The sequence below is a fragment of the Spea bombifrons genome, chromosome 6, assembly GCF_027358695.1.
Source record: "Spea bombifrons isolate aSpeBom1 chromosome 6, aSpeBom1.2.pri, whole genome shotgun sequence".
In the NCBI taxonomy this organism is placed as follows: Eukaryota; Metazoa; Chordata; class Amphibia; order Anura; family Pelobatidae; genus Spea; species Spea bombifrons.
In genome coordinates, this window is record NC_071092.1 from 25484888 (window position 1) to 25507571 (window position 22684).

Sequence of the window (22684 nt, forward strand, 5' to 3'; positions counted from 1 at the left end):
TTACTAATGGTTGGAGCAAGTTTATATATTAGAGGTGAACTGTGGCCCAGGGGTCAACAAACTTGGTTTGGATCTGGGAACTGCTGCAGGAATAGGAATATGTGGCACTGAAAAATATGATGCATGGTATCACTGCTCAGGAGAAGTTGCTGAACACTTTGCGATGGTATTTGGAAGTGGCACATACCAAGAGCTGTAAATTCATACCTGTATTAGGATGTGTGTGGGGGGGGGAACTACCACACACTTTGACGAAAGCTGTCAGTAATATAAGAGTTAATTATCGTCATTTGAAATACTGTGAGGTGTCTACTTTTCAAAAATATATGGTTTGGTTGGTGGCGAATTGGACGGGTTTAAAGATGTCCCTAATAGGACATTGAGGAAGGATGACCAGATTGGAAACAAATTAGTTTATTACATACGTTAGGTGACAAATCTTAGTATTTGGTTAGCAGGTTTCTTTAATTTGAAAAACCTTTTACTCGTCTACAAAAAACTCAGAAAAAGCCCCATTTGTCCAAAAGAAAATTACAGCTAAACACAAGCCCCGCAAACATTTTAGAACAGCCTTGGTCATGAAGGGTTCAAAAAGAAAAAAATTAGCCAGGTCCTTAAGGGGTTTAGGGTGGAGGATGATTGGCAGCAGGACAGGCAAACCAGCAGCCACTGGGAGAGGCCTCATGTACCTAGTGCTCTCCCACCACACCCAGCACAACTATTCATGCTCTGCACTGCAGACAAATATATAAATTTCACTGCATGTTGGGACCCCTTGCCGCCAGGGGCCCTAGGGCAGCTGCCGTTTTGGGTCTATTGTTCATCCGCACCTGCTGAAAGGCACAGTCAAACCTTTCCTAGATCTCTTCTCACCCATGTTTCCACTAAACCATAAATCGCAGACAGAAACACTACACTCACCTGGGATTTGTATAATGTGGGTACAAGGAATTCATCCTCACTTTTGCCTGTCAGCCATGTTAAACCATCCTCTATAAACCAGCAAAATGTGCTTTCCCCATGCAGGGCATATTGGTGGTAATTTTTGCGCTGCTGCCTGTAACAGAAACAAAAAATATACATCTTTTGCCATATTGAAGGCCTAATTTTGTAATTACTTTTCTGCCTTAAACATCAGTATAAGTACATTAACAATTAATAAAAACTTTTTTCCATAGGCCAGATTGTTAAAGGAACAGTCTAGTCCCTACAATTGTAGTTAATTTGCTTCACCGTCCCTGTTTGCCAATCGAGCAATGTTCTAGTGTGATTTGCTGATTGGTTTTTCACCTACACCAAGAAGGCCTTTCTCCAAATTAGCTGGCACCAGTGCTTGGTTTGCTCTTCCAGTGCGTTTTCTCTTGTTTTTGCTCATTTAGTTTTTTCACACATGGCTTCTCCATTCTGGCTTGATTTTTTTTGAATAAATAATGACACAGTAAAATATGTCATGTGTTCATCTGAGGTTGTATTTACCTAATTTTTAGACTTGCTAAGAAATAGGTTATGTCCTGATATGTAAAAGTCAAAGAGGGTGTATTTCTTTCACCTAACTACTTATGCTGAAGAAATTACAAATTTGCAATCCTGTGTTTTGTAAAAGAATGTTGTGTCCCAAGCCCGTCTGATAGCCTTCGTTATGATTTAAATTTAAACTACATGTACCTTCCACGTCTAGCAAATTTCATACCCGAAGTGGACTGAGTTGCAGGGACTTTTTGATTATGGACAGCACCCCAGCCACCAACTCCACAGCAGCTGATTAATGAAATATCAAATCATACCCCAGATCTCGGTCTCTTTAAAGTACACAGCGTCTGGATGCTGTGCCATCTTTATTATATAATTGGGCAGGTTGGAGAGATCAGAGATCTCCCCTGCAAACCAACCCACTGTGCAGCGGCACACAAGGGGGCAATCTTCCCCCAGTTTTGTTACAGACGCACAGCTGTCCCATGGATCTGCAACCCTAGACCTCAGCTAAACAAGCTGCTATTCAGTTGCCACTTGAAGATGCATAGTTAATTCAAAAGCTCAGTTGACCCACAAACGCTGCTTGTGGTTAACCATTGTGAAATCTCACCAAATTTTATTAGTGTAGGAATATTAAAAATAGATTTATATATATTCTAGATATGTTATGGTGTCAAATAACTTGCATGTGTCTGTTCACATGCAACCCTTGAGCTTACACTATAAACCTGTTAAGAGCCAGGCAAGTATCATATGCCTCTGCAGACCCAAAATTGGAGAGGCATAAGTGGGCCATTTAAAGTTGGAAATATTGACACCTACCACTAACGACTTCTATGTTTGTTATTTTACAGGTATGCACATGTTTTCAGCTTATTTTAGTGTAACATTGCACTGTGGATAACATAAGTAATTATGATGTCACACACAGAGGACCAATTCACAGAAACTAGTTATTTAAAACTATTTTCTGGAATAGTTACTGCAAACAAACAAACCTCTTCTTCCCCAAGATGTTTGACAAATATTCAGAGAATTAAAATGTAACAATTGTCCTCCCCTCCACCCAAAAATGTTTTCTTTATTTAGAGAATAGTAAAGTATAATGTCACTTTAGTATGTTATTTTGGGCACGACACATGTACCAATCTGTTATGGAGATACTTTGTCATTTCAGCTGTTATCCAATCTAAGACAATGCTTATTTTGTTTTCTTTACTAAATCGTTTCAAATATAGAGAGTTATGTACCCGTATACTTGATTTTGGTTCTACAAATTAGAGAGTCTACTGGGCCCTGGAACAGTGGAACAGTCAGAGCTCTAACTAAAAAGGGTGCTGAAAACACACCCCCTTAGGGTGTCCCATGTCTAGTAGAATTTCAACATGAAACAACCCTCTTTCCTTCCAGACCTAAAGCATGTACTGTACGTTGTGACGGGAACGACCTGGGTACTCCCGCCAGATGCTGCTTCCTTCTCCCCATAGCCATCAGTTATCCAAGACTTCGATCGTCAGATGAAGCCAGCATCTTCCTGGATCCTTGCAGCTTTCACAGGTGCTGTTCAGAGACCAGCAGCACTCTGTGTTGTTGCCAGCGCTTCAGCTGGGGCTAGAGGATCTTCTGGTTTGGCCTGCTGCTAGGAAGGGAGGACGGCTTCCCTCATCTGCCGCTGTGGAGGGAGGACCAGTTCCTCTGCTCCTGGAATAGTGACCTTCGTCACCAACTGCTTCAGTTCGGCTACTTCCTCCTCGGTGGGCTGCCATCTCAGCAAGCAAAGCCGCAGCTTAGCCAGCTCCCCAAAGTGCTGTTCTGGGGTGGCCAGGATCTTGTCTTGGCAGCTGAATCAGGGCTCTCCATTCCAGGCGTACTTCTGGAATTGTCCCTCCTCATATCGCCAGGGCAAACCAACAATCTCAAAGACCCCACTTGTAATCATTAGCTTCCCGCATCACATTCCTCCATAGATTCGTGTCCCAGATAAGATGCATGTCAATCTCGCTCATTGTCCTCCAGACTGCTTCTCTGGATTGGGTGGCTCTGTAGATTGCCAACCTTCTCTACAGTATGTTGTGGAACTTTTTTTGCCATCCCGTTCCTGACACCGGCTCATTTCTTCTGCCTAAGCTGTTGCTGATGGTGTCGCATCTCCACAGTCAGCAGGCTTGTTAGTCCCGGTGGTGGTTTGGACATTCCCATTGCAAGGAAACATCCCACCACTGCCACCAATGTAATGAGAACGACCCGTACCCCGACTGGGTACTCCTGCCAGACGCTGCTTCCTTCTCCCCATAGTCACCAGGAATACAAGACTTCGATCGTCAGATGGAGCTAGCATCACAGAGATCAAAGCAGGAAATGCAGCTCCTCAGGAACCTCTGTGTCATCGAGACTTACCCTAATAACAAGGCAGAACTCCTATTGAGGTAAAATGTGGGAACAACACAGATATCTATACAGACAACATAATCGGATCAGGAGTATAATCCCATCAACTACCAGACAGCCTGGCGCCTCCATCATTCTATGGCCAGAAATGCCCACCTGACAAAAAGTCACTATTTGCAGGGTGATCCCAAGGGAGTGGTGTACCATTGGAGAGCCCAGGATCCGAGGATATTATGTTCCAAAAAGTGACTCGATCCAACCTCGGGACCCTGAGCGACAGTAACGGAAATGTCAATGGCAATAGTCCGCTCGGTAGCCACGGCTAGGTAAACCCTGGTCCTAAAACCAGGTTTCCCAAATGAGCTCCCTCTCTGTAACTACCACCGAGTGTGGGTCACCATGAGAATAGTGTAATCCCAAAAGAGCAACAGGTGTCCATATTGGCAGGCATCTCCTTGGTTCCTAGCCGCCACACAGTTCCATTGATTTGCGGCTAGGTCTTGGTCGGTTATGGGAGTCTGGTTAGGGCAGTCCAGACGAGGTTTTCTGGTCACTTAAGAGGGAGCTGGGCAAGCAGGCAAGGAGTCTCCCCAAGAATCCATCAATGCCCCCTCCCAAACTCAAATCTACCCCCATGTGTGACGGGGGTTACTGTTTGAAAAGGAGGTGGGAAATGAATATTTCTATCCATCAATAAAGATCAATTCCATGTTTTCACTCTATTCTGGTGAGTCCCATTTAAAGATTTAGCCAAATTCCTTTAAAAAGCATCTAGACTTTAAAGGGACAATGATGTTTTCAAAACTGTTATTTTATAGACTTCATCAGTTTAAAAGCCTGTCTTGAATTTACAAATATCATATGGTTCTAGATAAATCACTATACAAGCATTAACAATGCTGACTGAACACACATCTGTTGGGTCTCCTAAGAGATTGTTATGACCCAAAAAAAGGGAGAGTTGACAGAAGTTGTGGTTTCATGATATTGGCCTAAACCAAGTCCTCAATCCCTCCCTGTAGCTAACCTACATGTTGCTGTCCTCTCTACTGAATATGCATATGATGTTATATCTTGGTTCTCCCCTCAGAAGGACAGGTGGCACAGTATGCTTTGGAGATGCTGGTTAGGTACAGTCCTATGTAGCGCAACTGGGTCAGTTATAAGGGAGACCTTCTATAACCTGAACTATTAAGTGGTGCACCTTGGAGAATCATTCATAGGCATAATGTCAGGCATCACCCAGAGTCACCCAGAGTCCCATGTTTGGATCTCATGATTTCCTCAAAAGAAGCCCTTATCAACTATCTTACCCATACACCTTGGTCGTCTTTCCTCTGACAGATAAGGTTGCTTCGATTCCCTTTGATATGTAAGTCACATTTGAAATCTCCATAGGAATATAGTGGTAAAATTGTCCTGAAGGAAATATAAACAACATATTTTATAGCATAACACAAATTATAAAATATGTTATTATGAAACTTGAATGTTCCTATGCTATCATTACCAACTTTACATCAGTGACAATTGTCTGCATTTGAAATATGTAGCTGATCCAAAGCATAATTTTACACTTTAGTAAAAAACAATAATTTATAACATAAACATTTTATTGCTCCCATTCACATAGAGTTTAAGAAACATATCTGAAATTGAATATTTGAACTTCATATTATATGTAAGGAACAAAATGCCTCTGGGAGGCTTGTGTGTATTCAGTTTAGCTGTATAGCATATAACATATGATGAAATTGCTGTGTATAGCTAGATGTACCGCCGAGGTCTATAAGGAAATCTAGTTGTCCAAAAATTGACTGAAAGTGAACCCGTCATAATAGACATGACAAGGTGATACTATATACTGTAGAAGGCCAAATTTCACCTAAAAATTGTGCCACTAAATGTATAGGTGAAAGTTTTGACCAACTGCCATAAGGACAGTGGGTTGACAACCCAGCAAGTGGCTCACCCAGCCGTCTGATTCCCCAGTGCTGACCAAGCAATAGGCATACAAGTAAGTCTTCCATCCATACCTCCTCTAACCTTCCCAATATATACCCAGTTTGCTGTGAGGTGTCTGTGGTCATTATTTCATTAAAAAAAAAGAGTCATGTGGTTATAGGATAATATTGTGCCTACCCAGTATCCCATAGGTGTTCTTAGAAAGTTGATGAACGTCCTCTGTATAAAGCCCCAGGTAATCTCTATGTTTGGACTGCTCCTTCAGTGGTCGGTGAAGGACAACGATAAAGGTTATCATTTTATCCATGATAATTGCCAAACGTCTTTCATCTAAAATTCTGAGGGTCAAGCTGGACAGGAAAATATTCACATTACATAAATGTGTTTTACCAATTAATATGAAAGTACATGTCACCAATACACTCACCCTTTCTGTGCTTCTACCCTTATCTTGTTCCAGCTGAAGACTGTCTTCTGTTTACTGTTAGTGATGGTTATAGTCTCGGTAGTAACCTCCAATTGGATTCCCAACCCAAGGCTCTGGAATCCAAGCTTCCCAATATATGTGTTTCCTGATGCATCTGTGCTCCCATCTTTGTTTTTACCAACCAGTTCACAATAAACTGAGATTCCTGGATATGAGTATTTTAAATAATTATATACTGATTTGTTTTATATCTTCATTCAATTCACAATGATTTTGGTTTTCTTACCAGTGACTGGATCCTCCACCAGATTTAGGAAGACCCCAGGGCTCTGCTTGACATTAAAACAAATCTCTAGATTGACATCTGATGGCTTAACAATGAAGTGAGGGTCTCCATCGACTACAAGAGGCATACAAATGTGACAAAAAAATAACATAAAAACTATGACCAATATACTATGTGACCCATAAAATCAGCTCCAACAAAAATGTTACGAAAAAGACAATAGTATTTTTTTAAAGCAAGTCTAATATGACCTATGTAAACATTGTATGTATGTTGTCAATGCAGGGGTTATAACCAAAATAAGGTGGCTATGTAGTGAGCCAGTGGTACCCAAAGCAACCACATTGACATTACTGAATAAGAATAAAAATCCGTCACTAGTGAAATGTTTGGTTACAAGGCTAGAGATTGTTTTTTTTTGGGGGGGGGCAATGCAGTATAGAGTTCATGAACTTAGCTTTCTAAGTATCCAGTGATCCCATGTCAGGGATCGGGTGGGGGCATTCACATAATTTTAAACATAAAAAGCAAGTAGCAGCTATAATGCCTTTCATTGTGTATCGGCTTTGTGCATAATATACCCAGCCGCAGAGATCCTAAAGGAGAGACTGCAGGCGGGAAGAGAAATTGTTCTAATTTTCTTACAGAGGCAACCTCTGCAACCTGATCCAGATACTAAAACTATTCAAGGGCTTAGCAGCAAGATCTACCAAGCCATACACAAAACAGATTATTGAAGTAGTTTGCCTGGAGAATAACTGCCATCAGTCCCTGGTGATTTAGGACAGATGGTGAGTTTTATTTATTATGTTCTGATATTTTACATTATATTGCTTGTATATAAAAAACACTCACATAACACACAAAGATCAGGCCGGTAATCAGAATATAAAACCGTAGATTCGGATGGAACATTAATTTGTTTGTTACAAAGGCTGCATGTTGGGCCTCCTTCAAAACATGGCCAAAATCATGAAATATCCAAGCAGTCCAGCACTCTTAAAGATGCATTTATAATAAACTGACGTTTAGAGGACAGGCAGTGCATGCTGTCACAAGGCCCACACAACATTCATAGCAGATACGGCCTACTGTTTTTTTTTATTATTACAAAATTGCCAATGTATTATTTATAAAATGCATGTATAAAATTAATGTAATCATACAACCCCAGTTAAAAATGCACTTACCAAAGCTCTTTCTTGTTGCAGCTAAAACGCAAAAACAAACAAACCACACAGTTAAAGCCACATACTTGCAAATTGTTCAACAATTAAAGGACCATGACAACCTCTTACATTGTTATGTTAAACAATGTTGTATTATGAAACACATGGTTACATTATTTCCACCTCCCCTTATACTTACAGGCAGCGTGAAACTTTTTTGGAATGTTTTCTGAAAGAGACAACAGAAAATTCTATTACAATTTCCATATAACGCAGACGTGCAATGAGCCATGCCGCAGATGCAACAAAAGTGAGTACTGGTGATTAACTACTAGATTACTAGTGAATTATAACAGCCAAAGAATAGGCATGGTTAGAGGTGTAGCTTATGGTAGGAATTCTCTCTTCTCTGCTGGTATATAAAAATCATTATTGAATATAGGTTAGTTCAAAAAAAGTATTTCCCTTATTGATTTTTATAAATAATATTATTATTGAACCATAGGGTTCCTACAATTAGTCACCACAATATAGTGTTGATTGATTATAAAATGGTTCATATTTGAAGACTCTTGGGAAAAGCTCACTTAGAGCTTCACATGAAGCATACTTACGCCCCAGGTCTTTGGAGCTTACTTCTGCTTCATCATTTAGCTGGCATAATGAAAATCCCCAGACCTTAGGTTAAGATAGTTTTAGGACAAAGTCCTAATAAAAAATAACAGCCTCACTATGTTCTTCTTTTTCTGCTGCAACAGGTGGTTTCTCGTCACTCTCCTCTGGCTTGGTGACTACCATGGAGGATAATGGTGTTACAAAGTTGTACTTCAGGGAGAGGGCCAAGGCCCTAGACTTGAGGTATTCCTTATCTTCACCTTTTGCCAGTATTCTGTAAGAAAACAGTATATTGAATCTAGTTGAACCTTTTCATTACTAACTGCAAGGCAGGGGTGGCCAGCTGGGTAGGAGGGTAGAAATTGTATTAGGATTTTTCTGATTAACAGATCATCCAAGTAACTAAAAGAAATGCACAGTGGAATCTACTATATAAGCATATAATGTAACGCAGATCCACACATCATTTTATTTAACAAATTTAAACTCATTTTTATACCCCAGCAAGAAGTGTGCCTTCACACTTCCACTCATGTGCTCCTGGCATATTCAGCTCTGGTTGCAGTCATGAAAACTGACCTGGGAAATTACCAAATAGGAGGTCAAGTCACACATTTGATCAGCTGCCCCATTTGCTCCAGATTAACAAGAACCTTCAAAAAAGCATGGTAATATATATATATATATATATATATATATATATGTATATGTATATGTATATATATATATATATATATATATATATATATATAATTATATATTTAAGAAGTTCTATTTACCAAAATGTTGCCGATACCAGTTTATGGTTATTTCCAGTATGGACGCTCACCCAGGCTTTCCTTCTATTCCAGAATGCTGAAGACGCACAGCATTCTAAGAAATACTGAAGAGGGCTGTGAGTGTGTGTATGCCCACCCAGTAGCCATGCCTGTACTATTTCACTTAATACCAGCTTAATGCTTTTCTTTGTAGACACTCACTCTTTCTCAAGCAACTGCTGGATAGTAAGATAAGCCCAAAGCCTTTCTGTGTATTCTCCAAATATGTATCCTTGAGGCACATTATCTAAGTTGGTTGTAGTAAAGGACAGGTGTTCATCTACCTGTGGAGGATATATGACATGAACCAGGATCAAGAAATGACCAGGAACCAATGCATTTTCCTACATCCATACCACTGCTGGTACAAGGGGCTTTCTTCATTTCATAGACTGCCCCATAACACCTATAGATTTGTAAAAAAGGCAAAATCTGACGTGGAATTAAGCTATTTTTTGATCTGTCTTATTGACACTGGTAGATTTATGGATAATATCATGGAAAATAACTATTCCAGAGTCTCTCTGGTGAAAAACATGCACAGGCTTTTTATGATGAATTATCACACAATCCGCTGTTTTCAGGTTTATTAATTTTGAAAATATAATATCTCTTAAAGAAATATACCCATTTATCAATAGGCTTAGATTACAGTAGCATGTAGGCACAAAACTATGGATATCCATGCCATCCCTGAAACATGAATAAATAAAACAAGAGTGGGGGAGACATACATAGATAATAATATGACTAGATGTGTTTTCAACAATCAGATTAGCTGTACCCCATATCCCGTGATTTCCGCGGGGAGTTCAGTAAGCTCATTATCGCTGACCTTCCCAGCTACTATGATTTCTGACCCTTTGTGATAGAGCGGGAAAGTACTTTTGGTGAGGTGCGAGACAACATTCTCAGGGTATGTCAACTGGACTCCAGTCAGAAGAGGATATGCAACCTCTTTGTAAAATCCCTGCAAAAAGAAATTGAGAACTTGAATGCAGGTGTCATTGTAGCCAAGAGGATGAAGAGAAGTCACAAGTGAAGGTCCAAAAGGTAAATGTTCAGCTGGTTTCGAAAGACTACAAAGGATCATAGTAGCGGTAGTTAAAGGTATTCTCAGTTTCTGGAATGGTTATAATACACATTTAAACCATGATTTTAGAAAATGACTACTTTTGTACACTTCATCAATACGAGCACTAAGTATATTTCAGCTTGCCTGTTGTTAAGCTCATCATGGGAATTTAACTTGCGAGCTGCCACTCATGAGTTGCAAGTTCAGTTGACGATGACTTCAATGGGACATGACCTTGCAAACCGCATAGTATATTTCCATGCATACGGCTTACAAATGTACACTTAATAATGCAAGTGAAGCAGGCAGAGACACACCTGCTTTAAAAACAATGCTGATATCATCTGTTTGTAGCCACTAAGACCTGTTTCCCACTGATAAATTACTCACAAGGGCTGTTCAAGGTAAGCAAAAAGTGATCCATTTTATACTCAACACATGGATGTATACACAACCTAAGGAGCTCCATACATGTTCACATAGGTTTTGTACACGTTATCGCAGTTTGGCATTGAGACAAGATACTTTTCCAATATCTCTCCTGTCTACCTTCAGACGGAGCCTGTGTGTGTATCTACTGTATATGGATACTCAGATATTCTTATGCTGTTAGTTAAAAAAAATAATTAAGAGACCAATTTTTGTGGTCAGTATATGCAAATATGCACAGTGATTCCCACGTCATGACTAGATAAGCTTAACTATCATACCTGCAGCTGAAGGTCAGCATCTGAATCTTCATAGATCCTTCGGGCAACACCCCCATTTTCCAAAGCCAAGGTCTGCAGAAGCTTGTAATTAAGATCCTGACCAAAACCCAGGCAGTATAAAGAGATTTGGTCATTGATGGCCTGTTTCACATTTACTTGGATCTTGTCATCCTGTGTTTCCCCTAAGTGTGTTTGCACAGAGTATTAAGTTACTATGGCAGAACTCAGAAGCAATGAAAACTCTACTTATTTGTTACAAAATTCCCATCGCACCTACAGAGGGGTCTCCATCTGTTAGCATAATAATCATTGGGGCACTAGACCCTTGTATAACACCTGTTGGACTCGTTTGAAGAATTTGCCTTACTGCACTCAATAGAGCCTCATTCAGATTGGTCCCTGTAGAGAAAACAACACACATCATTAACCTCTTCAAGACTCCATTAGGGCTTCTGGGTGAAGGATGAAAACTAGGTCATCTAACCGTTCCTGGTCCTGACCAATGGCTTAAAAAAAATGAACATGTTACAAGCACACAACCCAGCTGTGTATCAAAGAGTTGACAATAATTCACTAACAATGATTTGACTTGAGAAGGTTACCTCCACCAGCACTTAATGAGGTGATATATTTCTTTGCATGCTCAACATTTATCCTGTCAGCCTTGACAAGAGACTGTTTCCAATAAACCACCGTAGAGTTAAAGATGGCTATGTTGAAATTGTCTTCTGGGTTAAGGTCCTCTATTATTCTCAACATGGCTTTTTTAGTCTGAAATAAAAAACGTATATTATGATCCATGTTTCAGATGTTGCTTCTGTTAAGCATATTATGAATACTGGTTGTAGATTATACGGTCAGCTAAAATAGCTTTGGCCATATATTGGACTTAATGAGTTACCACAAGCTATAGTGCTTAGTTGGATTTAAAGTTGTGCAGACTTTTGACTTCCGATTATCTAACTGCCACAAGAAAAAACAAGAACTGTATAAAATAAAGCTTGAATAAATTAGACCTTGGACCACTCAATGGGAAAAAACCCAAACACATGGCTTAGAATGGGTATTATACATTCAAAATGGTTCACAGTTTGAAAAAGTGGTCTCATCAGCATGGCAAGAAACAAAATGTTCACGCAGATTGGAGCATTCTATTAGTTCCTATAATAGAGCATATAGAATCCATTACCCTGTAAAGACTAATGGTGTTAGCAGAGATAAAATAATAAAATAAAACAAATAAGAGATTGTGCCAAAAAACCTAAGGCAAAGGTCATTCATACAGCAGAAACCAAGAATGCTCTTATGGAAGAGTGCTTTAAGGTCATAGAAACTTGTGCTTTTTTGAAAAAGTCAAGCGTCTCTAACTCTAGGATGGCATGACTGTGGCATCGTCAATTCATGGGCCCAGATACTCCATAAACCCATCACGCCCACCTAAACACACAGACACAAGCCGATGGGTACAAATTGGCCACAGTTTAATATGTATGGGGAAACAGATCCACAAATACAATTGTTAATACAATAAAGTCATTGTCAGAATTACCACCAAACATGGTGGGATGCCCCTTTGCCGCAACAGGTTCTAAGCCATAGACCAACTCAAAACCACCAACATAAACCAACCAAGCTATTTCCTATTATTAACAAATCATTATTCCACATTACTCTGACTACCCTCGCCACTGTGAAACTGATGAGAAGACCCCCTTTAACCTGCAATACAAAATGGGAAATACTCAGTCAAGGCCCCCCTCCACCTAGCTGCGCTGTTCCATGGGCTACAGGCAGAGGCAGGCCTTGACAAAGACTAATGTGGCCAATTTTCTCTCACAACTACTTTGACAATCCAAACTTTTATTTGCAGTTGTCTGTTCAAAATGCTTAACAAGCCTTAATAAGTAAATATATAATAGGTTAATAAAGGTGACATTACATTCCCTGTGTACTCACCCCCAAGTACAAATCTAAAGCTAATATGGGTAAAGCATTTACATTTCAAATAACACAGTGTGATCCCTTTAATATTGGTTATCCGTGGACTTACTTGCTTAATTTTCTGTCCTGACATAGATCCACTGACATCAATGACAAACACTATTTTTTTCGGGAGCTGAGGCAAATTTGTAGGTGCAAAAAAATGTACAAAGTAGCCATTTATTATCTACAGGGCATCAAAAAGAAAGATGTAATCATTAAAGAGCCAAACCAGCAATAATTTATTCATTCCAGAATCTGCATAATAATTCATTTCTAGTTCTTTATACTTTATCTGAGTATTCTGAGCTATTCATTCACTCTTTGGGTACAAGCTTCTGCTTCCACACCTCAACATTATTTTATGAACATTGGCATTCATTTTTAGCAACTATTGGAAAATTATGGGAATTCTTACTAAACATCCTAGTCCTACCTGGATTTCACCCAGATCATTTGAGCGATCAACATCATATTTGACAATGAATTCCCCATTCAGAAGGGTGCTCGTACATTCAGAGCAGGAACGTTGAACATCCAAAGAAGGCTTAAAGAAGACATGGCCCTGTAACAAACAAAAAACATTTACACATATATTATAATCGGCTTCTAACCTTTACTCTTTCTGCTCTAAACTCAATTTTCTTAGATTAATTACTTAAAACCACCAACTGCTTTGGTAGTACAGGTATACTAAGGAAACCAAACTAATAATGCAATATACAACATTTAGTATGAAACTGCGCCAATCTAAAGAGTGCAGCAATGCAAGAAACACTGCTAGGGGAGAGGAGAGAGTATTCTAGGAAAGACGGAATTGTAGGGAAAATATGGCTGCTATCTACCACTGCCAGATGACAGGTTCCCAATGTCCACAAGAGAGGACTGGAAATGTGATATAGTCAGCTAGATGCTGACCAGCGTAGAAAAGGAAAAAGGACCAGGTATATTTTACATACAATTCTAATCTGTTCTATACAAAATATGTCATAGATTAAAATCACAACAAAAAATACACAAGTTGGTAAAAATATATATCTAAAAACAACAAGTGCAACCCTTAGTAAAATTAAGAAAGAATCTGGGTCAGAAATTCAAATTGAATGGCAATGAACCTGACGTGTTTTGCCCTACAGGGGCTTCTTCAGAGGTAAAAAGTGTTGTACTAAGGAAGCCTCACATTAAGATAGTAAACCATTTTTGTAGTTTTTAATTAAACGCACAAATAAAGCTTTTTTCTATGTTTTTAAACATGTTTTAGCATGGTCTTAAGGAGGGACAGTTCCTCTTTAGGACCGAAATCCTCTTTCCCTGATGGCCCTCTGTTCCAGGCACTCAGAACGTTTGCTAGGTATGAGGTCAAAACAGTATTCTACAAACCTTTAGAAATAAAGATGATTAATTATAATACATTTTCTGTCTTCTAAATTCTTTATTCAGTTACATAAATCACTAACAATAGTTCAAAAAAATCACATTGAATGTCATAGTAATGCCAAAGCCTTCCAGTCACACTCCTAATTACACGCTATGAAACAAAACTGTCTCTTTTTGGCTATTTGGAATGTTGGAAGTTAGGCTTTTTCTTTTTTTGTGATAAGGGAACATAACGTAGCTGGTTAAGCGTACGGTATTCATGTTATTTATTTACTTTTGTTTATTATCACTCACCTTATTGTCAGAATATGATTTTTCCACCATTTGCCTCAGGTCATTTGTAAGAAATGTAGCGTCAGCATCCAGAAATCTTAAAGCCCTTGTCTCATCGATGTGAACCTCAATCTGTACATCATATGACAAAGCCAAATGATATAGTGAAACTGATGCATTGTGGATTCTACAGACTTAAGACTTTAATTCTTATAGGACATATAATAGAATGTTCAATATATGCACACAAGTATGTGAATATGTTTAATTTGAGGTATACAATGTATACCAGGGGTGGGGAACCTTTTTTCTGCCAAGGGCCATTTGGATATTTCTAACATCATTAGGGGGCCCATACAAAATTATCAACTTAAAAATTAGCCCCACATTGTATATTAATTCCACCAGACAGCCCTCCCTTTAGTATTGATTTATGTGATGCCCCTAGCCAGCCCCACATCGTGTATGTATGCCTCCCAGCCAGCCCGTCCTCTTTAGTATCATTCCATTCCTGGCACCCAGATTCCATCCACACGACCTGCCTAGCATCCAGACTTGAAGCATAGGACATGCCATCTTTGCCCCTAAACAGCCTTCCTGTGGTATCTTTGCCTCAAACAGCCTCCCTGTGCCATGCCCCTTACACATCCATGTTATCACACACATATTCACAAATATTAATTCAATCATTCACAGATACTCTTTCATGGATACAGTTTACACACCTGGAAATCCTCCACGAGTTGGTTTGGTTTAATCTTCAAGAGAATCTCATACTGTCCAAATTTTCTCCTAAGCAGCTCCTCATAGGTCAACATGAAGACAACTTCACTTTTAGGGGCCACATTTACTGAAATACCAAATTTCTCAAACAGCCTCCCCGATGCTCTGTACAAAGCAAAATACACTTTGAAGAAACTTTAAAGTCTTAGCTACATTCATTCAATAAATATTGTATGTGGTAAACTAATCACTGAAGTGCAGTACTGACTGCTTACCTCCAAACACTAACATAGACATAAACAAGTTCTGAAGGTAGATAAATATTGTTTTTGAACAGTATGATTGAACAGCATAAATCAAACCTTAGAGTTGAGCAGCCCCTCCTGCCACACAGCTGCCTCATTAATGGTGTCCAGAGAAGGCTTTCAATTGTTTGAGAGTCTCATCTGAGCCTCTCAAAGCAGTCCCACTGATTTGGCACCTCGGTAAGCAAGATAGCCATGAAAAATTACAAAATTGGAGTAATTTGATGTACTGGTGGGCTAAGTAAACATGTGGCCATATAGTGTAATGGAATCCTCAATACTGATGCCTTAGACAGGTGTTTTTTAATGGTATTTGAATTAATGCATTGTATTGCTATTTCTCACTTCACAATTCCAGCTGTGCGTCCACGTGAAACGGAGTCAGTATAGATCTTCTGAGCAACTCCCTTCTCCTTCACCACTCCAACATATACCTTTCCCTCAATGGTCCTAGAGATGGGACGATAGAGATAAATGCTGCATATACACTGAGAGTCATGAGGCAAGCAAATCACAGGAGGAACTAGTAATCAGTAGGCATGGTTTACATACTTGAAGAATGGAAACAATACAATGTACAATGGCCCATTTGGAGCATTTTGTACAGTCACTTTAGAAAGCAAAGCGTGAATCCCGTTATTCTGTGAAATGAGAAGCATTTCACTGCATCAACAGCTGTTGCCTGCCTCCTGGCAATCAGCATCACTGGTTATACATGTGTGTAAATAGTCCCAGGGCCATGCGTCTTACTGGCAGGATCCAGGAATGAACCCTGTCAGCATCTATCCGTGCCACTGATACACTAGACTGCTAAGCAGGGTGTTCTAAAGAGGATTTTGAGACTGAAATAACATAACTTAATTTACATAGGGTAAACGTTTGTATAAATTGCACTCCTCTTATTTTTAATTTATACATGTTCTGATGATTTTAGGTATTCATTGCGAAGAAACAGATGTAGCTATTCTTGCAATGAATGGCAATGTTAATCCATAGGAAGAAAGAAGATTATGAGGCACTTCAAAATAGATGGAAAAAAAAATTTATTTTTATTTTTCAAATTAACCAGAAATTATCTGTTTGAGTTAGCAATCATCTTATTCTCCCTAAGGACAGTTATTGGCTACACCTCCCCACCTCTATCCCGCTCCTACCTCCTCAGAGGAAGAGGGACACTGTGTATGTTATACATTTGCAAACATGCATAGGAATATATAAACACACACTCATTATCAATTCATACATTCTTGAACTACTGTCACACATTCATAAACACATACACTTAAGCTACAAAAGAGACGCATAGAAATACACTCAACGTGGGGGGAACAGGTATGATCATCCACACACATACATATGTGCCGTATACATTCACCCCAGTTCTGCTCTCATCCTCCCATCCCTTCCTGCCCCCACTGCTTTGACTCATCCTGTCTAGCTCATATCTGATCCTACCGGCCCTTTCTGCTCTGACCTGCCTGCTCTAGCACCCCTGGCTTGCCCCTTATGTCTGACTCAATTCCCTTTGCTCTAACTAACCCCCTCCCGCCCCTGCTCCTTTCCACCTCTTCCTGTCTCTTAATGTCTCCTTGATGTCTATGTTCAGGTTCTAGTAACAGTTGTGGCCAGTCTCAGAACCTGTAGCCTTTATTTGCCAGTGTTCCTCCCAGCTTCCCTTTGGAACACTGATCCTGCTCTGTGTTACCGTTTGCAGCTTCGTAATTATTTGAATAATGCATCCCTTGGTACCTCGTTTTGGCCTGGCTGATTTTGGATATTGACCTGGCTTGGGCCTTGACTCTGACTCTTTTTGCTCACTGTTACCCTGTTTTAGTCTCCTGTTTGCCTGATACTCAACCTCAGCTTGGCCGTGGAACATTCCTTGCATTATCCTTCTGTACAATGCTCTTGTGACATTGGCTAACCTGATTTGTGTATGTCTAGTTCACAGACTCCTGTAATCTGCCAGTCCCCAGACCCTGTTCTGAGTCTCAGAATCCTGCCCTTTTATCTGCTGGCCCTAGTCTATCAACCTGTAGATCCTTATAGGCAGATGATACCCAAGCTCCGATCTAAGGTTGCAGCTGACTGCCACTCGGAGGTGTCAGAATTAACCAGGTAAGCACAGGATTCTGAACAAGCATCTGTCCCTGCACAGATACTCCCACCTGACCTGGTACCTGCAGTCATGACAGAGTAAGAGGGGAGGAAGAAAGAACAAGGACACACATGGAGAGAGATCTAGGGAAAGAGAAGGGAAGAGAGGGAGAGAGAAAAGAAGAAAGAGAACGATTTCTGGCTATATCATTTCAATGATGGGCACACATACTATTTAACATATAAATCTTACTTACAAACTAAAATTGCTGATAAAGGCTTCTTTAGGCAGCTCCACATCAAAGGACACCTCCTTCGATACATTAGCTTGGTTGGATGACATACTGGTGATGATTGTGCGAGAGAAGCGCGATGTGACCAGCGAAGTCACGTGAAGGCTGTGGATCCTGATCACATCCTGCATAGACCCCATACATACAATCAGTTAATATATTTTGCAAATTACCTGTCAGCTGATTTGAGGAAGCTATAATTATTTTGACATGGGATAGTTCAACCACCAACAGCTGGAAAAGCACACTTTGCTTGTACCAGAATTCACCAGTTACCAGTTGTTTATATTTTTTCCAGAGCATGTCCAGGGAAAAGATCGGCTCCATACCTCCCAATAGACAAAGAGAGATGCTCTCACTCATGCCATGGAACACCACCCAAGCAGGCACCCAGCATTCCAACGGAACATCCTCCAGCCAGCAGCTAGCCCTCTCTCTTTGTCTGTCCCTGTCTCCATGAGGTAAAATGGGGCATATGGAACCTTGAAGGTAGTCCTGATTATGTTCCAGCATTATGTCATACACATTCGAAGCAATTACTTTTTATCAGACATTTACGTGTACAAATTTACATAAGATGCAGTAGAACAAATATCTCAGAAGATGGTCTTACTTCTTGTTCTAGGGTGGTCTTCAGGGTGGAATGAATGCCCACAAGATAAAAGAAAAGGGTGATGTAGAACATAGCTTTCATTGTAAATGGTTCACTGTAAAAAAAAAAAAAAAAGGAAATAATTACCCCCATGGTAATTCAAAGAGGGCTAGTGGAACAGCAGTGGAGGGTAGGTTAACTAGACATAGGGAGCAAAGTGCAGTATACTATATACAGTACAAATACTAAATGCTGTTGACTGCATCTACAATAATATTCAGCCAGCCGTGTTGCTAGTTGAACTTCATGGGAATTGTAGTTATAGGCCGGAGTTGTGGTGGCCTACACAACACTTTGTTGTTGACAGCAGCATCCATGGTATACAGTCAGCCATTACTGACTAAACACCATAGGAATTGTAGACTGGGGGTGGCTGTGGCTAATCTTAACCACCCCAGACATGTTGCACAGGTACATGATGGTCTGTAGCTACTACTACTACTACTACTGTGGCCATATAATATTTCCTATTAATGGGTAACTAAGATTTGCCTCCCATCCGGAAACCCCTCTCCTGAGCCTGCAATAGTAGGGGGTAAGAGAGGAGGTAAGGAGTGAAAGGAGTGGAAAGCTGGGGAATATATATTTTGCCCCCCAACAGAATCTGACCACTACACCTTATTGTAAACATTCGCCACCAAACATACTAATTTTTTTCAGCCCTGGACTAATACAACTAAATTTCCCTCCAACTAATCTCCCACTCCTGTGCCTTTAACTGGATCCTTAAGAAATTGCTTATACGCTAGACACATGCGAGTATTTCTCACTTACACCAAATATTGTGGGAAACATCTGATACCTTTATTTTTTATATGCTTTAACGCCAATAAACAGATTTCAACAAACAGTATAGCATTAAATGGAAAATCCCAGACCACAATGTTATTTTCAAATGCACAAGAAAACATGTTTTACAGTATCTGGAAAATATCCAATTTTAATTCCCAAGCGTACAGCTTCATAAAACAAGATTCCCATGCTCAATCCACGTAAAATAAATAAGCCTCCTAAGTGGCCAGTTTCATTTGGGATTCACTGGAATGCCAGTCTTTTTGTCAATTTGCAAATAAAGTATGACATGGCCATTATCCACAGTCAGGCACCCTTGGGTAATATGCATCAAGTAAGTGGACCGTAATTTCGGAAGTGGGTGTAAATTGCGGATATTTTCCCAACCTATCAGTGAAAGCGAGAGTCTCGGATAACAAGCCCTGCAGGCTGCAGCCTTAACGTTCCTTGCAGATACAGGCAGAATCCGCCCCTACTGATTTCCTCCTGCGCTCTAACTTCACTGCTTTGTAGAATACCCAGTAAATTAATATTATATTTCTTTATCAATCTCTTTAGTTCTAGAACCTTAGCTGCTGTTCCTTTCTACCCTAGTGTCCTCTTGCAGTAATCATTTTTTAGTTGCAATCAGTGTTCCGTGTTTAATATGTTACGAGTACATAATCCGTATACTTTCATATATAATAATATAGATGTAGTAGTAGTAAGCTCCAACCTAGTGGACTTTGCCGTCTTAAACTGAATAGATATTAAAGGGACATTCAGCTATCATATGCACTTTAACGCTTATCAATTAGAGATCCGTTTAAATTTACATGATGTTCCCCTTTTAAATCCATGATCCTGTATACATTTCACACTTGACCCACATCCAGCTAATTTGCATGCATCTTCTGACACATGGTTTACTTACCTTCAGCCAGCTCCAACGAACATTGGGCTAGTGGTGCCCACGTGCTGTATATTTTTTTTTTTGGCTCTTCCCCCAAATTAAAAACACACACACATACTAACATGGAAACTACCTCTAATACCCACTTACACATGCAAACACACACTCCTTCCATCTTGTCCCTCACACCACTAACCCTAAGCTCACCCGCTCACATTATAACACCATATGCTGACATGCACATTCATGCTAAAACCATACGCGGACATATATACACACTTAATCTAACACCATATGCTGACACAGTCATGCTAACACCATATACTAACAAACACATTCTAACATGCAGTTACATGCACGCACACACTAACATCATATACTAATGCACACTCTACTGCCATATAGTAACACACACATTCTTCAACATATACAGTAACACCTATGCTATCCAACACCTTATACATACACACACTATCCAACACCATGCACTAACACACAGACTTACTCACTCACAATAGCACCATACATACACACAGACACACAGACATTATCCAACACCATAACACACACTGACCCTACACATATACATACCTACACATGATCAGTATCTACCATCATAGGTGCTGCATGCCAGCTCCCTCTCACCTCCCTCTTACTTCTCATGGTCTCTACTGCAGCTTGCATTATCTGTGTGAGCTGCCGCCCTACTGTCTCGGGTCACATAAGCCCCTTAGTGTAATTGTATGGTGTTAGAGTGTGTTTGTATATGTGGGTGAGTATATACTGTAAGCATGTGTGTATGTGTTAGTGTGAGCATGTGTGAATTTCAATAGTGAGAATGTGTGTTTTTAATTATGGTGTAGGGGGATGCAGAAAAAATACTCAACACAGGTGCCATTAAGCATAATTTTTTTCTTTTTTTTTTGTTACCTTTCAAGGGATGCATATTAAAGTACCGGTGCTCATAAATTACTTTCATATGCATTCTTCTTAGATAAGGCTGTCCAGGACATTAATCTGTCCTTTTAAGTTTTGCCTATGCTATGTAATGCATAAATCAAATATAGGCACGTTCATGGGTCCCAATTGTTGATGTATAAAGGTGATAAAAATGTATTACACAGTAAAATGTGTAGCCATCAGGACAGTACCTAATTTCTGACTGCCTGATGGCTCTGTTAGTAGAGACATCTTTTATACCTCCTGTCATATAATATGATCTATATGTAAGAGGTGTAGCTAAGGGTCAGGGTTTTACTTTCTATGTGACATTTTGACCTAGTAATAGCTTTTTCTGCATTTGATTCCGGCAAATGCCTGGTGGACCACTGGCTGATAGCTGATAGTGCCCTATAGTTACCCAAAATGTTGCCATTTTTTCACCAAGCCAAATAAACACTTAGAAAGTCAGATTTTAACATATGAAAACAGATATCACATGATAACATTAAATGGTTTTTCATATATTAAATGTCTAGAAATAAAATTATATAATATATAAATACATATTGTGTATACATGGCTAGTATATTTAGGTGCCCCAATTTTTTAAAATAATTTTTAATAGGATTCCTCACCAACAAACCCACCGGTTGATTCCCACTTCTTCCCAAGCAGATCCCTGTTGCTGCATTCTCCCTCTGCCTGTCCTTGCAGTCACTGACTGATGGAGTGGAAAGAAGAAAAGAGGAAACCTTTTTCCCTCCTGTATTCTCTTCCCCATAACACATCTCTAAATGAACTGAGATAATGAGTGAGAACAGTACCTTAAAGCAGATGGCGTCCTGAACAGCTTCACTATTCTGAACAGCCCTCATCTGTAAACAGGGCGAGAGGGAGGAGGCATATATTTCCTGGCAATACATGGGTAGTTTTGGGAGAGCCTAAGACAGGAAATTTGAAATTTAGAGCGCATGCAGACCTCTGGGTTGAGAAAGTGCAAGTAGCACTAAAAATACCAAGACCTAAGTAGCAAGTAGTGTTTTTTCATACACATAATACTGCTGATACATCTTGTTTCTCCACAAGGACAGAACCTAATTTCTGTCAGTCAGAAATTAGGTTCTGTCCTTCTGTTCTCTTGGCTTGACACCCATTATAAGAGTTGTTGCTCCAGGTCAGATTCATACTTATACATCCTGATAAGATGATATCGAACATAATCAACACACTATGTGGTGAGTGTTGAGGTTGGTGGTGAAGTAGTATCTAAGTGCGGGTTAGCACTTTCTCCATCCTCCTCGACTTGTGAAGAATGTCACTTGCCATTTTTTGGAAGACATGCTTGGTATGTATGGAATCAATATCTTGATGGATTAACATACAAATCCTTCAAATAAATTGTACTAAGGAAAGTATCTTTCTATTAGACTTG

General features: G+C 39.7%; 1 protein-coding gene across 1 annotated transcript; it reads right to left on the minus strand.

Moving 5' to 3' along the window:
* Positions 1 to 846: 846 nt before the first annotated feature.
* Positions 847 to 22116, minus strand: LOC128500918 (inter-alpha-trypsin inhibitor heavy chain H3-like). The gene is made up of 21 exons (XM_053470289.1): positions 22077 to 22116; positions 18588 to 18681; positions 17939 to 18099; positions 15930 to 16034; positions 15282 to 15444; positions 14578 to 14688; positions 13343 to 13471; positions 12977 to 13093; positions 11529 to 11697; positions 11200 to 11325; positions 10927 to 11108; positions 9926 to 10111; positions 9304 to 9425; positions 8440 to 8597; positions 7908 to 7937; positions 7730 to 7750; positions 6540 to 6653; positions 6254 to 6458; positions 6004 to 6176; positions 5175 to 5280; positions 847 to 1057 (listed from the first exon to the last, which is right to left on the minus strand). The coding sequence occupies exons 2-21, from the start codon at positions 18666 to 18668 to the stop codon at positions 847 to 849; spliced, it is 2670 nt and encodes an 889-aa protein (XP_053326264.1). The 5' UTR covers positions 18669 to 18681; positions 22077 to 22116.
* Between the last annotated feature and the right edge of the window lie 568 nt (positions 22117 to 22684).

What these genes read in the sequence shown, in the direction of transcription:
- LOC128500918 (XM_053470289.1), bottom strand. Translation starts at nt 18,668, where the DNA reads ATGAAAGCTATGTTCTACATCACCCTTTTCTTTTATCTTGTGGGCATT. An exon ending in ATGCTGACCTTCAGCTGCAG is followed by an intron (nt 10,112 to 10,926) that starts GTATGATAGTTA and finishes TTCTTTTTGCAG; the next exon opens with GGATTTTACAAAGAGGTTGC. An exon ending in CGGAAATCACGGGATATGGG is followed by an intron (nt 9,426 to 9,925) that starts GTACAGCTAATC and finishes TATCCTCCACAG; the next exon opens with GTAGATGAACACCTGTCCTT.